The following is a 17,273-nucleotide window of genomic DNA, read 5'->3' as shown; positions in this document are numbered from 1 at the left end:
AAAAAAAAATAAGAGTCTCTTATGGTTTGCCTCCCTCTTTGTAACTTTTTTTCCCTTCCCTTCCCCCATGGTCTTCTGTTAACTTTCTCAAGTTCCACATATGAACGAAAACATATGATATCTGTCTTTCTCTGACTGACTTATTTCACTTAGCATAATACCCTCCAGTTCCATCCACGTTGCAAATGGCAAAATTTCATTCTTATTGCCAAGTAGTATTGCATTGTATGGATATACCACATTTTTTTTTTTTTTTTTTTAACTTTNCCTTTTTTTTTTTTTTTTTTTAACATTTATTTATTTTTGAGAGACACAGAGACAGAGCGTGAGCAGAGGAGGGCAGAGAGAGGGAGACACAGAATCCAAAGCAGGCTTCAGGCTCTGAGCTATCAGCACAGAGCCCGACTTGGGGCTTGAACTTACAAACTGCAAGATCATGACCTGAGCCTAAGTAGGCCGCCCAACCAACTGAGCCACCCAGGTGCCCCTTACCATATCTTCTTTATCCGTTCATCGGTTGATAGACATTTGGGCTCTTTCCATATTTTGACTGTTGTTAAAAGCACTGCTATAAACACTGGGGTAACATATACCTCTGTGAATCAGCACTCTTGTATCCTTTGGATTAATTCCTAGCAGTGCTATTGCTGGGTCATAGGGAATTCTATTTTTAATTTTTTGAGGAACCTCCACATTTTTCCAAAATGGCTGTACCAGTTTGCATTCTCACCAACAGTGCAAGAGGGTTCCCATTTCTCCACATCCTCGCCAGCATCTATAGTCTCCTGAGTTGTTAATTCTAGCCACTGTGACTGGTGTGAGGTAGTTATCTCAGTGTGGTTTTGATTTGTGAAATACAACTTTAATATGTTGGACAGTATCTGTTAGGATTTGGTTTAGCAGCCAGGGATGAAAACTCAAAACAAAAGTGTCTTAAACAAGATAGAATTTTTTTCTTTCTCACGTAAAAGAAGTATGGGGCAGGCAGTCCAGGGCTTGTGTGGAAGTCCCACCTATCTGGGACATAGACTCCCTCTGTCTTCCTGCTGTGCAGTCATTGGCTCTTCACAGCATAACCCAAAATGACTGCCTGAATTCCAGCATGCAGCAGGAAGGAGTGAGGAAGAGTGGAACAGAGTGCCCTGTCCCCAGTTTTATACTTCCTAGGAGTTTGGCCCAGCACTTCTGATTTCGTTGACTCTTTGCCTGCAGCTTATTCACATGGCTGCTCACTTCGCAGCAGTGGAAGCAAGGGAATACTTTTTACACCTGGTTGCACTATGGTGAGCTGCAAACTGACACTGAGAAAGAAGGGGAGGGTGGCCACCAGCAGTCTGCCGCAAATTTAAAGCTGAATTTAAACTTCGGTTTGTGGAGTCTTGACTGTCTGGGTTGTAATCCTAGCTCTGCCATGTTGGGCAAATTACTTAATCTCTGTGCCTCAGTCTCCTCACTGAATGACCGCTATCTCCTGGGGTTATTCTGAGAGGTAAGTGTGATATGCTATCTCTAGTGCTTAGCAAATGTTAGCAGGTAACACGAGGTCATAAAAATAGGTAATGTCATTCTTACTAGAAGGAAGTTCACTTGGACCTGTCACCAGCAGGGCACTGCAGTGAAAGGTCGGTGTATAGGGTCCTGCCCAGAGCCCGTGAGGGGAGGCCAAAGCTGCTGAGTTCTCTTCTCTTGACAGGTTTGGCCATGGCACCTTTCTGCTGTGCCTGGAAACCATTTACCGGAAAATGACGGGCAAAGAGCTGCGATACGAGGGCCTGATGGGCAAACCCAGCGTCCTCACTTACCAGTATGCGGAGGACCTGATCAGGCAGCAGGCGGAGAGGCGGGGCTGGGCGGCCCCCATCCGGAAACTCTATGCTATTGGGTACGTGCTGCTCCAGCTCCTCATCCCTTTCAAGACTGCCCCTGCCCTTCCTTCCTTAGGTGCCCACACCCTTGTTTCCCTGTATCTAATGCACACTCGTCCCACAGCTGTCCTCTCCTGTCTTTGCCTTGTAACAGTGAACGGTGGTTTTTTTCCTCTTTCCTTTTCCGGTATGGCTGCCCCTGCCAGTGATAATCCTATGTCTGATGTCTACGGTGCCAACCTGTTCCACAAGTACCTGCAGATGGCGAAGCATGATGGGCTGGAAGAGCAGGGGGCCAGTGGCTTGTGGAAGCAGCGGCCCTCAGCAACTCAGAGCTGCGCCTCTATCCTGGTGTGCACGGGCGTGTACAATCCCAAGGGCGCGGATCCCTCCCAGCCTGCCCAGGGAACAGAGGAGGCTCCGTTCCACGGGCACCGGGACTTCAGCTTCAGCCCGGGGCTCATGGAGGCATCCCATGTTGTGAACGATGTGAACGAGGCCGTGCAGCTAGTTTTCCACAAGGAGGGTTGGGTTTTGTAGTGAGGGCTGTGCATTGGAGGCAAGGGGGCAGGAGGGGCCCTGGAGCTTTAAGGGAGTCCTCTTGACTAGCTTCTGGTCTGGATCCCTGGGCATCAAGTCAGGGCTGCTTCCTGTGACACTTTCTGCTGCCCCACAGGGTGTTATTAACTGGTCACTTGGAAGAAGACCCTAGCTTTTTCTCCTGCTAGGCAATAGCTACAGAATTGTATCTGGGTAGCATTTTGGGTACAACAAAATGTACAGGATTTTCTGGACTCAGTTCCTTCCTGATTCTCCTGGCATTCTGACCTCAGGCTAGTCCCTTTACCTCTGTGCCTCAGTTTCGTCTCTCATTTCAGTAGGGACTTCTGAAAAAGGGGGAAGTGGTAGGAAGTAATGTGGAAATTTCTGCAGAGCCTTGCCTGCATTGAAGGCACCACTGCGTGCCAGCAAGGTATGTTGCTAACACTAAGATACTGCTTTTTACTGTATTTTTAGCTTATTGCCCAGAGATTTTTGGGCTTATTTTTTTTAATTGAAATAATCATAATAAATATTCATTATGCTGTCTATTGTGAAGTGCTTCTTGGAATGTATTAGAAAGTCCTGTGGGGGAAGAATAGTGGGTGAGCAATGTGGGTGACCTTGAAGCAGAGATTGGTGCCATTTCGCTCCCATAAGGTGCTGATGTCTCTCCTTTCCTTCCTCTGTTCTCCCTCCCATCACCAAGCCATTCCTGGCCTGCAAAGCCTTAGTCTGTCTAGGAACCAGTTATGCCCAGGCTTTGATGTATACTTGGCAACTTCTTTGATATGGAAAAGAAAGGATCTTGCTTATGGTTTGTTCTGAAAGAAGGAGCTTTTCCTGTGTGATCCTTGAAAGAATGTGTTTCTTATATTCCTCCCTCTAGGAGCAATCCAGTTTCACTTTCCATGGTCTGTGTCACTTGTGACCCTGTGTTTGCCAAATACCCTGTCATTTCTTGCCCTGTGTTACTTCAGCAGTCATTTGCATGTGACACAAAGCTGATCACTCCCTCTCCTCTTCTCAAAATTACCTTGCTGTGTCTGACTGACTCCCTGACCCTTTTGTTCGGTTGCCTGGTAGTCATTCAGAGGGGAGGGAACATAGGAGATTGAGAAGGAGTGGCCAGTGAAATAGCAGGGGAGTCACGAGTGCACGAGTGGGTATCTGGGAAGCTGAGTGAACACGTTTCACAAAGGAGGGAGTGATGAGCTGTGCTCACTCCAGAAGTATCAGAGCTTGGCTGTGTCCAAAGCTCAATGCAGTCTGACCTTACTCCTAGCACGCTGAGCAGCCCCCGCCCAAGACACAGCACTGAAGACAGCAGGCTGAAGACTCAGACTCATCTTTGCCTTCTCTCTCATCTCCTATGGCCGGTCCGTCAGCACATCCTGCAGCTTTGCCTTTAGAATGTGCCCAGAGTGTGAGTGCTTCCCAGCCTTCAGTGCCACCCTGCCCAGAGCGCTGGCTCCTCTGGCCTGCGTTGTTGCGGCAGTCTCCAGTCTGGCCTCCCTGCCTCCTCTCCTCCCTCCCCGCTGTTTTCCACTCAGCAGCCCAGAAACGAAATCCTAAGTTTGACCTCTTCTCAGATCAAAACCCTCCGTGACTTTTCGTCTCACTCAGAGCAAAAGTGCCCAGTCTTTACTGCAGCACAAATGCTTCTACATCCTTTTCTTTCCCCTTCCTGTCGTACGGCCCTGCTGGCTCCTTTGCCGTCCACCATACCCACCCCTGCCCCCGGGGCCTCTGCGCTGTGGTTCCCTCTGCCCTGCTTCCCCTGTCCACATGGCTCACTGCATCCCTTTCATTTCCCGTCATCGTTTCTTCCGTGTCTGGTGGGTATGTCCTCCCAAGGAAACTCCCAACTTCCGGTAACAAATAGCATTCTTACTTGCTTAGTTTTTTCCAGAGTCCTTATCACTCGTGACCTATATTTACTTCCCTTTTTTTTTTTTTTAAAGTTTATTGATTTATTTTGAGAGACAGTGTAGATGCACATACAAGTGGCGGAAGGGCAGAGAGAGAATCCCAAGCAGGCTCTGCACTGTCAGCACAGAGCCGGTTGTGGGGCTCAGACTCACAAATGTGAGGTCATGACCTGAGCTGAAATCAAGAATCAGACATTTAACTGACTGAGCCACCCAGGCACCCCCAGACATGGCTTACTTTTCTTTCTTCTCATTTGGGGATTATGGCAAAAGTGAAAAGAATAAGGGTCTTGGAGTCAGACAGACCTGGAATCAAATTCTAGCTGTCGCTCACTGACTATATGGCCTCGGGCAATTTTCTTCACTTCTCCAAGCTTCCATTTTCTCATCTGTAAAATTGGCATTGGCAATGTGTATGTCATAAATGAGCTATTTTAAGTACAGTACTGTATCATTTAGGATTTTGTTCAGCTGCTTGTTACAGAAATCTGACTACAGTGGCTTGAACAAATAGGTGGTTATTTTTCTAAGTAATAGGAGGTTCAGAGTAGGCATTTCAGGCTGAGGAAGAAGCTCAAGGGTGTCATCAAGCACTCAGGTGCTTGGCTTACCATCCTTAGCATGTAGATTTGTCCAGTTGTGAGATGAGATTGCAAGATTGCAAGATTATACCTATAGGCCTCTCATCCACCTTCCAAGGAAGATGGAGAAAAAGGTGAAGACAAAGCAAGTGGAGCTGGATTCCTTTAAAAGAACTTTTCCAGATGTTCTACTTTAGGACTTCGGTTCTGTCTGGTTGACTACAGGTGATCACACGGGCTCTGGTAGCTATAAGGAGGCAGGGACAGGGCACACTGGTGCTCAAATGAAATCCAGGCCTGTCAGGAAGACCAGTAGAATGGATGTTGAGTAGGCAACTAGCAGTACAACTCAAGCGTCTGGGACCCACAGCATTTAACTATATTTCTTCAAATGCTCCGAGGAAGTGGGTAAAGCCCTGGCCTTGGAAGCACCTTGTCTAGCAGCCATCTGAGCTGCTGGGTTGGCTGGCAATCTTGCTAGGTGACATTTGCATGTCACTTAAACTTTTCCAAAGCATTGTAAGTTCAACATTGTTCATCCTACTTTGTTAGAGCCTCCTAAATCCCCTAAGGAAGAGAGAATCCTTACCCCGTTTTTACAAAGGAAGGCACCAAGGCACTATTCTTTGATTTCAGAAACATATTTATTGAAGATGGGCTAGGTGACAAACACCATTCTAGGTGCCGTAGCAATGGTCAGTCATTGGCAACAATACCTGCTCTGCTGGAGCTTACCTTTCACTGATGATGTGTCCAGTCACTTAGCAAATGGAGAGGCTGGGTCTGCAGTCCAGTCTCCTGACTCTGAGCCCAGTGTTCTCCCCGAGACACGTACCAAAGACTCTTCCACCCTTAGCCAGCCCCAGACCGCTGTCCTTCTCCAAGCATTGATTTGTATCCTGGTGCAGTTGCTGTTGTGTGTACAGCCCATGTGAGCTCTCCTTGGGCCAAATAGGTCAAGCTTGCCAAATGGTATGACAGGTGAGTGCAGAAATGAGTTGGAAAATAAAGGCAAGTATGGCTATGTGGGGAGGAATCTTGCCAGAGTCAAGACTCCTTTGCTCCACATTGAAATGAGAGAATGACAGCATCTCTGTGCCTGTCTACCTCCGGCTCTTTCCCTTTGGCTGCCTATCATTCTGGCTCTGTGGTCATTTTTCTCTCTTACTTGTTTGGGTTTCCTGAAGATCTCACAAGCCATTCCAGATTGGGTGCCAAAGAGCAAGTGTATGCAATGGTATTTATGCAAATCTGTGTCAGAGGACAGGGCCAGCCACTCAGCTCCAGTGCCAATCTTATCCCTTAGGGGCTTTGTCTCAACTACGGAACCAAAACTCAAAACCAATTGCTTCATTTGCTCAGTCCCAAATTGAATGAAATTGTTACTTTTCTGTGTTTTGATAGAGCCAAGTGAATACAAAACAAAAAAGACTTTGTAAGTCAATTTGAACATCAAGTAAGCTAGTATTTTTTTTTATGTTTATTTATTTTGAGAGAGAGAGGGGAGAGGAAGGGGCGGGGGGGAAAGGAGAGAGAAAGAATCCTAAGCAGGCTCCGCACTGTCAGTGCTGAGCCCAATGCAGTGTTCACACACACAAACCGTGAGGTCATGACCTGAGATGAATCAAGAGTTGGACAGTCAACCTACTAAGCCACACAGGCACCCCAAGTATTTTTAATAAAAAGTATTAACCTGGAACAAAACTATACCATCAAGGGTTCACATTGAACAGAGAATCACCTTGGGTCTCTTCAGTCATTACCTTGGAGCCAGAACATAGAGGCATTTCCTTGGTGTTCCTCTTGGTGGCAGCAGCTCCCGGCCTCCTGAGGACACCTCTAGGCTGCCAGAGGCAGGTGCATTGAGCAAGATGGTAATCAGGACTCCCAGCAGAGCTAGGGTTGCCATAGCAACTGGATGCTGCCTCGAGGGCGGAGTTTTAAAATATCTCTGCTATAATAGTGTTTATTTCCCCCAATCACTGTCACTTCCCCAGTGCTGCACGGTGCTGCTGAGGCTGGGGCCATCTTGGGACGCCTGTTTCTCTGCCTAGGGCTTTTGGCAGCTCCGGGGGTTGGAGGTGGGAGGATTGTCTCAGGGTGTGAACTGCTGGGAAGCTGACAGCTTCAGCTTTTGCTTCCAGGCTCTTCTAGCTCTTGGTTCCAAAAGCCTTCTGTCATTTTCTGTATTTTGGGAGGTTTAGAAGAGGGGTCTAGCTTTAAACTCTCTCTGCTTCCTCCCACTCTGATTTGAGTGCTCTGACTTATACTCCTACAAGATCAGACTTAGCATTCCTGGGACTTTTCTCTGGAGAGGGGAGGGCATATCCCCTCTTGTCTGCTTTTTCCTTTGGACTTTCTAACTTCTTTCAGCTTCATTTATTTGCTTAAAAAAATGATCATCAAGTACCTACCTACTAAGCCCAAGGATAAGAAGGGAGAAACTGCCCTGGTCTTGAAGCTCATGGTATTGACATTGGACTTGGGCCCTATCCGATTCCAAACATCTTTACAAACTTACACTAATTAAGACAGTGTTCTGTTGGCAGAGGGATACAAATCAATGGGACAAAACAGCATGCAGAAACACATGTGATTAGTGCCCATCAATGGATGAGTTGATAAATGTATGTATGTACACACACACCCATGATGTTTACCTATACATAAACACAATGTAATATTCAGCTATAAAAAGGAAATCTGGCATTTACAGTAACATGAATGGGCCTCAAGTGCATTATGCTAAGTGAAGTAAGTTAAAGAAAGATAAATACCATATTATCACACTTATATGTGGAATCTAAGCAACAACCAAAAGAATCCCCTCGGGCTTACAGATATAGAGAAGAGATTGGTTGCCAGAGGTAGGGGATGGGGGTGGACAAAACAGGTGAAGGGGGCCGAAAGGAACAAGCTTCCAGTTACACAATTAGTAAGTTGGGATGTAATGTACAAAATGGTGACTGTAGTTAATAATACTGTATTACGTATTTGAAAGTTGCTTAGAGGGGGAGGGGGGAGATGGGCACAGAGGAGGGCACTTGTGGGGATGAGCACTGGCTGTTATATGGAAACCAACTTGACAATAAACTATTTATAAAAATAAATAAATAAAACAATAATATTCCATTGCAAAAAAAAAAAAAGAAAGAAAAGAAAGAAAGTTGCTTAGAGTACTTAAAAGTTCTTGGGGCACCTGGGTGGTTCAGTTAGTCAAGCATCTGACCCTTGGTGTCAGCCCAGATCATAATCTTGCAGTTCATGAGTTTGAGCCCCACATCAGGCTCTACACTGGTAGCACAGAGCCTGCTTGGGATTCTCTCTCTCTCTCTCTCTCTCTCTCTGCACCACTCCCACTTACATAAAAAATTCTCATCACAAGAGAAGAGTTTTCTGTAACTATGGCGATGGATGTTAACTAGACTTATTGTGGTGATTGTTGTGCAACATATACAAATATCAACTCATTTTACACCTAAACTGATTTAATGTTGTATGTGAATTATACCTCAATTTTTTTATACCTCAATTTTTTAAAAAGTGGGATACAATTTAACCTTTCAACTGAACTATGTCTCCTTACTATATGATCATACAGCATCACAAACAGCTTGCTCAGATAACTCAATAATCTCATTCAAATTACTTAGTGTCTGTTTTTCCCCTTAAACTGGAAACTCTATAAAAGGCTGCAGAAAGGACTATGGCTTTCAAGGCGCTTAGATTACAGAAACTAACATTTAACAATTGCAATAGAGCATGGTAAAGATGGAGAAGCAGGCACTGGATACTAAGATAGCTGCCAAGGTCAAAGATATATTTCCAGTCAAGCTAGACCTGCAAACATAATAAAAGCCCCTTATTAGATGGAATCTGTAGTTGGCCCATTAAATGAAAAAGTCAGTAATTGTAAAAAGTACAATTTACATATCATTAAAGATTTTATTTTAACTTGAATACATAAATGCACATGCATTCACAAATCTTTTCATATAATTATTGCCATATTTTTGATGTGGGTCTCCTATTGAGTTTGGATCTTCTGTCTTGCGTAAGCCATGCCTAAAATGATCCATCATTTATGATTCCCACTTACGGTTTCTAAAAAAAGACACACTGACATGACATATATGAAAATATGTGGTAATGTGGCTTAAGTAAATAAATATTGGGAATCCTGACTGGCTCAGTCGGTAGACCATGCAACTCTTGATCTCAGAGTTGTGAGTTTGAGCCCCATGTTGGATGTAGGATTACTTAAGAATAAAATGTTAAAAAAAATAAATGTTTACTGCTCATTTCATAGTCTGATGTGGGCTAGGTGGCTATTCTTGGCCTTTCCCCTCCAAGTAGTGACTCAAGGATCCAGACACCTTCCATTTTGTGATGCTGTCATCTTCAACGCATGATTTCCAAGGACTCTATGGAAGGAGAGAGAGTGAATGACTGTGAAGGGATTTATGGCCAGACCTGGGACTGGTACAAATACTTCTGTCCATATCCGTTGGCCAGGCACATGGTTCCAGTGCAATTACAAAGAGATGGGAAACGTCTTCCTTTGTGCTGTGGAAAAGGAAGTGAGATCAGTCAGCAGCTACCCTGTCTTTGTTATCATATTTCTTTTTACCAGAAGGAATTGTGTTTTGCCAAATTTTTGTTTAAATTAATAAATGTTGGAAGTTGTTTCTTCTATGTTTATTGAGTCAATTATTTTTTTTTAATTTTTAATGTTTATTTGTTTTTGAGAGACAGAGACAGAGCATGAGCGGCAGAGGGGGAGAGAGGGGGAGACACAGAACTCATAGCATGCTCCAGGCTCTGTGCTGACAGAGCCCCCAATGCGGAGTCGAACCCACGAACTGTGAGATCCTGACCTGAGCCGAAGTCAGACGTCTAACCAACTGAGCCACCCAGGCGCCCCTATTGAGTCAATTATAAATGCTTTTCTCCTTTAACCTGTTAATGTGGTAAATTACAGTATAGAAAATTTTTTCCTCTTTAACTCTTCCTTGCATTTTTGTAATAAAACCTAATTGGTTATGTTGCATGTTGCTGGCTGCTACTCGTCAGCATTTGTTTAGGGGCTCTTTGTCTATGTTCATAAATGAGATGGGCCAGTATATTTTTAACTATTTTCTACTGTCTTTGTCTGGTTTTGATATTGATTACATTAGCCTTATAAAATAAATAGTGGTCCATTCTATATTTTCCTGTTTTCTGCAACAGTTTAAAATGGGATTATCAGTTGGTCGAATATTGGTGGAACACACAGATAATTATCTGGACCTGGTAAATTTTGTGGGAATGCCTTGAGTTACCAATTCAATTGCTTTTTAAAAAATGTTTATTTTTGTGAGAGCAAGAGAGCGAGCATGAGTGGGAGTGGGGCAGAAAGAGAGGGAGACAAAGAATCCAAAGCAGGCTCCAAGCTCTAAGCTATCAGCACAGAGCCTGATATGGGGCTTGAACTCACAAACTGTGAGATCATGACCTGAGCTGAGGTTGGAGGCTTAACCAACTGAGCTACCCAGTCACCCTCAATTCAATTTCTTTAATAATTAAATGTATATTTAGATTTTGCTACTTCTGACAGTTTAGAAACATCATATTTTTCTAGATAATTTACCATTTTTCTCTAAGTCTTCGTTGGCATAATGTTGTTCACAATCTTCTTATCATTAAAAATCTCCATTGTTTCTATAATTAGAGCTCCTCTTTCATCCCTAATATTGTTTTTTTTTAATTTTTTAAATATTTATTTTTGAGAAAGACAAAGCATGAGTGGGGGAGGGGCAGAGAGAGAGGGAGACACAGAATCTGAACCAGGCTGCATGCAGGCTCTGAGCTGTTAGCACAGAACGTGATATGGGTCTTGAACTCACAAACTGTGAGATTATGACCTAGGCCAAAGTCGGTCACTTAACTGACTGAGCCACCCAGGCGCCCCACATCTGACTTTTGATTTTGGCACAGGTCATGATCTAATAGTTCATGAGTTCAAGCCCTGTGTTGGACTCTGTGCTGACAGCTCAGAGCCTGCTTCGGATTCTCTCTCCCTCTCTGCCCTGCTCCACTCATGTACACACACACTCTCTCTCTCTTTCAAAATAAATAAATAAACTTAAAAAAACCCCAAAAGCTGTATATATCTTTATCAATACTTCAACTACTTGATCTATCCATTACTGAGATGTGTTTATATCCCCTACTGTAATAAAATATTTGCCAGTGTCTCACAATTATCTATTTTTATTTCATACATTGTGAGGCTATGTGATTTAATATATACAAGTTCAGAATTATAATGTCTTTCTGGAACTTGGTCCTTTTATAGTAGCAAATTCTTATATAGCACTATGTGCCAAGGATTTTCTAAGTGCTTTTTAAAAATATTTTTTGAAACATTTACTTGTTTTTTGAGAGAGAGAGAGAGAGAGAATTAGAGGGGGAGGGACAGAGAGAGAGGGAGACACAGATTCTGAAGTAGGTTATAGGCTCTGAGCTGCCAGCACAGAGCCTGACGTGGGGCTTAAACTCAGGAACTGTGAGATCATGATCTGAGCAAAAGTGGGAGGCTTAACTGACTGAGCCACCCAGGCACCCCTCTAAGTGCTTTTGATACTTTAATTATACATTAATTTATCCCTCATAACAACTCTATGAAGTAGGTATTATTATTGTCTTCATTTTACAGATGAGAAAATTCATGACTGAGAGGTTAAGTAATTTACTTAGGGTCACCCAGCTTCTCAGTGGTGGAGTCAGAATTTGAATTCGAGTAATCTGGCTTTTAGAGTATGTGCCCTTAACTATTGTATCATACTGTCTTTTTGAAATCTTTTTTAAATGATATGGTGAAAAAAATTTTTTAAGGAAAGACAAGGCAAGGATACATACTCCTTTTTTAAAATAAATCTTTAAAAATTTTTTAAATGTTTATTTATATTTGAGAGAGGGAGAGACAGCACAAGTGGGGGAGGAGCAGATAGAGAGAGGGAGACAAAGATTTCGAAGGCTCCAGGCTGCAAGCTGTCAGTAGAGAGCCCGACGCAGGGCTTGAACCCACAAAGCCCGATATCATGACCTGAGCTGAAGTCAGGGGCTCAACTGATTGAGCCACCCAGGTACCCCAAGAAGTACACTTAAAACATTTTTATTTTAGAGAGAGCACAAGCAGGGGAGAGGGGCAGAGACAGAGAGAGAGAGAGATTCCCAAGTGACCCATGACACTGGAATCAATCATTACCTGATCTGAAATCAATGCTCAACTGATTGAGCTACCCAGGTGCCCCAAAATTTATCTATTTTTGAGAGACAGAGATAAAGGGTATGTGCTCGAGTGAGTGGAGGAGGGGCAGAGAGAGAGGGAGAGAGAGGATCCCAAGCAGGCTCTGAGCTGTCAGCACAGACAAACCATGAGATCATGACTTGAGCTGAGATCAAGAGTCCATTAATTGACTGAGCCACCTAGTTGCCCTTGGGTTTTGTTTTTTGTTTTTTTAGGTAGGCTCCATGGCTAGCATGGAGCCCAGTGCGGGGCTTGAACTCATGACCCTGAAATCAGCACCTGAGCTGAGATTAAGGGTTGGACACTTAAGGACAGAAGCACCCAGGCACCCCTGGCTTCTGTTATTTCTGATGAAAATTCTACTGTCAATCTAACTTGTTCTTTATAAGTAAGTTGTTTTTATTGTTTGCTTCTTTTAAGATCTTTTCCTTGTTTAGATCTTTTGTAGCTTCACTTCAAAGCATCTAGACATTTTTATTTTTAATTCATCCTGTTTAGGATTCATTGCAATTCCTAAATCTCGGGACTGAAGAAGTTCTTCCACCAATTTTGGAAAGTTTTCAGCCAAAATCTGTTTATTGTCTTTCCCCCAATTGTTTCTAGTTTCTCCTGGAAATTCGTCAGGTGTACTTTGCATCTTCTCACTCATCCACCATGTCTTTTGATCTTTCTTTTATATATTCCACTTTCTAGCTCTCTGTACTGCATTCTAGAGAATTTCTTCAGATACATATGTTATTAAATTTACACTATTCAGTTGTGTCTAATTTTCTGCTTAATTCATCTATTAAAGTCTTTCCAATGACTATATATTTGAAATCTGAAGTTCTTATTTTTTTAAAAACATATTTGTATTGGTGATTTTTTTCTTGTGTAAGATTTAACTCCTTTAGTTTCATATTAATATTTTAGTTATTTTCTTGTTTTATAAAAGTTTATTTTGAGAGAGAGACAGCACGAGCAGGGGAGGGGCAGAGAGAGAGGGAGAGAGAGAATCCCAAGCAGGCTCTGTGCTGTCAGCACAGAGCCTGATGTGGGGCTTGATCCCATGAACTGAGAGGTCATGACCTGAGCCAAAACCAAGAGCCAGAGGAGTAACTAATTTAGTTTTTGCTCTAGGGCTTAGAATATACCATCTTAGCTCATGAGAATCTACTTCAGATTTGTACTATATTAATTCCAGTGAGATGTAGAAACTATACTTCTTCTTTTTCTTCTTTTTTTTTTTTCCAGCGCTCACGTGGAGGCTCTGTGGGAGAGCAGCTTTTACCAGGTTGGTGTAAAAATTGAACAGGGTCCAGACATGGTTCTTTACACTGACAGTTACAGTAAATTCCAGAATTCCAGTTGGGTTTGTATATGTTACAAACCCAACAATGTTTTGTTATAATTATTACGTTAGAGAATTTTATGTCTTTTACTTTTTTATTTTTTAATCTTCATTTATTTTTGAGAGAAAGAGAGACAGAGTGTGAGTGGGGGAGGAACAGAGAGAGAGGAAGACCCAGAATCCAAAGCAGACTCTAGGCTCTAGGCTCTGAGCTGTCAGCACAAAGCACGACGCAGGGCTCAAACCCATGAACTGCAAGATCATGACCTGAGCTGAATTAGGACATTCAACTGTCTGAGCTACTCACACGCCCCATAATTTTATGTCTTTTAAAGACAGAGTAGAAGGGAGAGAAAGTATATATTTATAAAGTTTGTCATATTAAACTTACCATTGCTGATTCTCTTCATTTCTGAGAATTCTCTTTATCAGGTTACCATCTAATATCTGATCCTTTAATACAGCTTTGCTCTCACCCACCTCCTTTATGTTGTTATTGTCAAATATATTATATTTCTATGTGTTAAAGTCCCAACAATACAGTTATAACCATACGTAGGTGTGTGTGTGTGTGTGTGTGTGTGTGTGTGTGTGTGTAAGTAATCTCTATGCCCAAAGTGGTGCCTGCACTTACAAGCATGAAATCAAGTGTTGCATGCTTTACTGACTGAGTCAGCCAGGCACCCCTGCAGTTGTGTTTTTTAAAAGACAATTTATTTTTTTTAATTAATTTATTTATTATTGTTGTTTGTTTGTTTAGAGAGAGCATGAGTAAGGGAGAGGGGCAGAGAGAGAGAGAGAATTGTAAGTAGTCTTCATGCTCATCTCAAGCCCAATGCAGGGCTCAATCCTATGACCCTGGGATCATGACCTCAGCTGAAGTCAAGAGTTGAATGCTCAACTGACTGAGCCACAGAGGCACCCCAAGAGACAATTTTTTTAATAGATCTATTCATCTATTTTTTGTTTGTTTGTTTGTTTGTTTTACAAATAGTTTATTGTCAAGTTGGTTTCCATATAACACCCAGTGCTCATCCCCACAAGTGCCCTCCTCCATGCCCATCTCCCCCCTCCCCCCCCCACCCATCAGTCCTCAGTTTGTTCTCAGCATTCAAGAGTCTCTCATGGTTTGCCTCTCTCCCCCTCCCCCACTATTTCCCCCCTTCTTCTCCCCCATGGTCCTCCGTTAAGTTCCTCCTAATCCTCCTATACGTGCAAACATATGATATTTGTCCTTCTCTGCCTGACTTATTTCGCTCAGCATAACACCCTCAAGGTCCATCCATGTTGCTACACAGGCCAGATTTCATTCTTTCTCATTCTCATGTAGTATTCCATGGTATAGATAAACCACATCTTCTTGATCCATTCATCTGTTGATGGACACTTAGGCTCTTTCCATGTTTTAGCTATTGTGGAGAGTGCTGCTATGAACATTGGGGTACATGTGCTCCTATGCATCAGCATTTCTGTATCCCTTGGGTAAATTCCTAGCAGTGCTATTGCTGGGTCATAGGGGAGTTCTATTGTTAGTTTCCTGAGGAACCTCCACACTGTTTTCCAGAGGGGCTGCACCAGTTTACATTCCCACCAACAGTGTAGGAGGGTGCCCGTTTCTCCACATCCTCGCCAGCATCTAGAGTTCTCTGATTTGCTCATTTTAGCCACTCTGACTGGCGTGAGGTGGTATCTCAGTGTGGTTTTGATTTGTATTTCCCTGATGAGGAGGGATGCTGTGCATCGTTTCATGGGTTTGTTGGCCATCTGGATGTCCCCTAACAGACAATTTTAATAGCAGTTCTAGATTCTCAAAATTGAGAGAATAGTACATAGACTTCCCAATATACCTCCCAATATACCCCATGTTCCCACGAATGTGTAGCCTCCACCACTATCAACATCACTCACTAGAGTGATACACTTAAAATTTTTTTTTAATGTTTTTATTTATTTCTGAGAGAGAGACAGAGAGACAGCATGAGCAGGGGAGGGTCAGAGAGAGAGGGAGACACAGAATCTGAAACAGGCTCCAGGCTCTGAGCTAGCTCTCAGCACAGAGCCCGACACAGGGCTTGAACTTATGAACCATGAGATCATGACCTGAGCCGAAGTCGGATGCTTAACTGACTGAGCCACCCAGGCGCCCCTAGACTGATATACTTTTTAACCAAAGATGAACCTATATTGACACATCACAATCACCCAAAGTGCACAGTTTACCTTAGGGTTCACTCTTGGTGGTATATATTCTGTGGGTTTGGACAAATGTATTATGACAAACACCCATCATTATAGTATCATGCAGAGAACACAAAATCTCTTTGTGTTCCACCTATATCTTCCTCTCTCCTAACTCATGGCAACCACTGATCTTTTTATATTCTCTATAGTTTTGCCTTTCCAGAATGTTATATAGTTGGAATCATACAAGTATGATGCTTTTGAGATTGGCTTTTTTTTTCAACTTAGTATTAGGTTTTGAAGGTTCCTCTGTGTCTTTTCATGGCTTGATAGCTCACTTCTTTTTAGCACTGAGTAATATTTAATTGTTTGTATGTGCAGTTTATTTATCTATTCACCTACTGAAAGATATCTTGGTTCCTTCTACATTTTGGCAATTAGGAATAAAACTGCTATAAACATCCATCTGCAGGTTTTTGTGTGGATATAAGGTTTAAACTCCTTGGGGAAACACCAAGGAGTACAATTGCTAGGTCATATGGTAAAAATATGTTTAGTTTTGGGGCGCCTGGGTGGCTCAGTCGGTTGAACCTCCGACTTCGGCTCGGGTCATGATCTCACAGTTTGTGGGTTCGGGCCCCGCGTCGGGGTCTGTGCTGACAGCAAGTTCAGAGCCTGGAGACTGCTGCGGATTCTGTGTCTCCCTCTCTCTCTGACCCTCCCCTGCTCACGCTGCCTCTCTCTCTCTCTCTCTCTCTCAAAAATAAATAAAACATTAAAAAATATATGTTTAGTTTTATAGAAATGCTAGAGTATGTTCCACAGCGGCTGTTATCATTTTGCATTTCTTTAAAAAAAATTTTTTTTAACATNTCTCTCTCTCTCTCCTAGAAATAAAAAAAAAAAAAAACGGAGCCACCCAGGTGCCCCTCATTTTGCATTTCTACCAGCATTGAACAAGACTACCTGTTGCTCCTCATTCTCACTAGCACGTGGCATTGTCAGGGTTCTACATATTGGCCATTCTAATAGATGTGTAGTGGTATCTCATTGTTTTAATGTGCATTTCCCTTATGACATATGATGTTTAGCATCTTGTCATATGCTTATTTGTCCTCTGTGTATCTTTTTTGGTGAAATGCCCCCCCCCCTTTTTTTTACAATTAAAAAATTCTCTTTGTCTTCTTAATGTTGAATTTTAAGAGTTCTGGGTATATATTGGATAACAGTTCTTTATCAGATATGTCTTTTGCAGATATTTTCTTCCAGCCTGAGGCTTGTCTTTTCATTCTCTCAACAGTGTCTTTTGCAGAGCAGAATTTAAAAAAATTGTTTTTTAATTTGGGAGGGAGAGGGACAGAAGGAGACAGAGAGAGAAACTTAAACATGGGGCTTGATCCCATGACCCTGGGATCATGACCTGAGCCAAAATCAAGAGTCAGATGCTCAACCAACTGAGCCACACAGGCGCCTCAAATTTAAAAATTTTAAAGCAGTGTAACTTATCAATTCTTTCTTTTAAGGATTGTGACTTTCGTGTTTGTATCTAAAAAG

At 42.7% G+C, this 17,273-nt stretch overlaps 1 protein-coding gene across 1 annotated transcript in view; it reads left to right on the top strand.

Annotated features, from left to right (window-relative positions):
* Positions 1-2,954, top strand: part of HDHD5 (haloacid dehalogenase like hydrolase domain containing 5) — a 27,842-nt gene extending 24,888 nt beyond the window's left edge. Inside the window, exons 7-8 of the mRNA XM_077759256.1 lie at positions 1,694-1,882; positions 2,072-2,954. Of these exons, the coding sequence (XP_077615382.1) occupies positions 1,694-1,882; positions 2,072-2,405 (523 nt within the window). The 3' untranslated portion in view covers positions 2,406-2,954. The remainder of the gene's footprint in view (positions 1-1,693; positions 1,883-2,071) is intronic.
* Positions 2,955-17,273: the final 14,319 nt, after the last annotated feature.

This window comes from Crocuta crocuta, unplaced genomic scaffold (assembly GCF_008692635.1).
Source record: "Crocuta crocuta isolate KB4526 unplaced genomic scaffold, BGI_CrCroc_1.0 scaffold72, whole genome shotgun sequence".
Classification (NCBI taxonomy): domain Eukaryota; kingdom Metazoa; phylum Chordata; class Mammalia; order Carnivora; family Hyaenidae; genus Crocuta; species Crocuta crocuta.
This window is presented reverse-complemented; position numbering and strand designations above follow the sequence as displayed.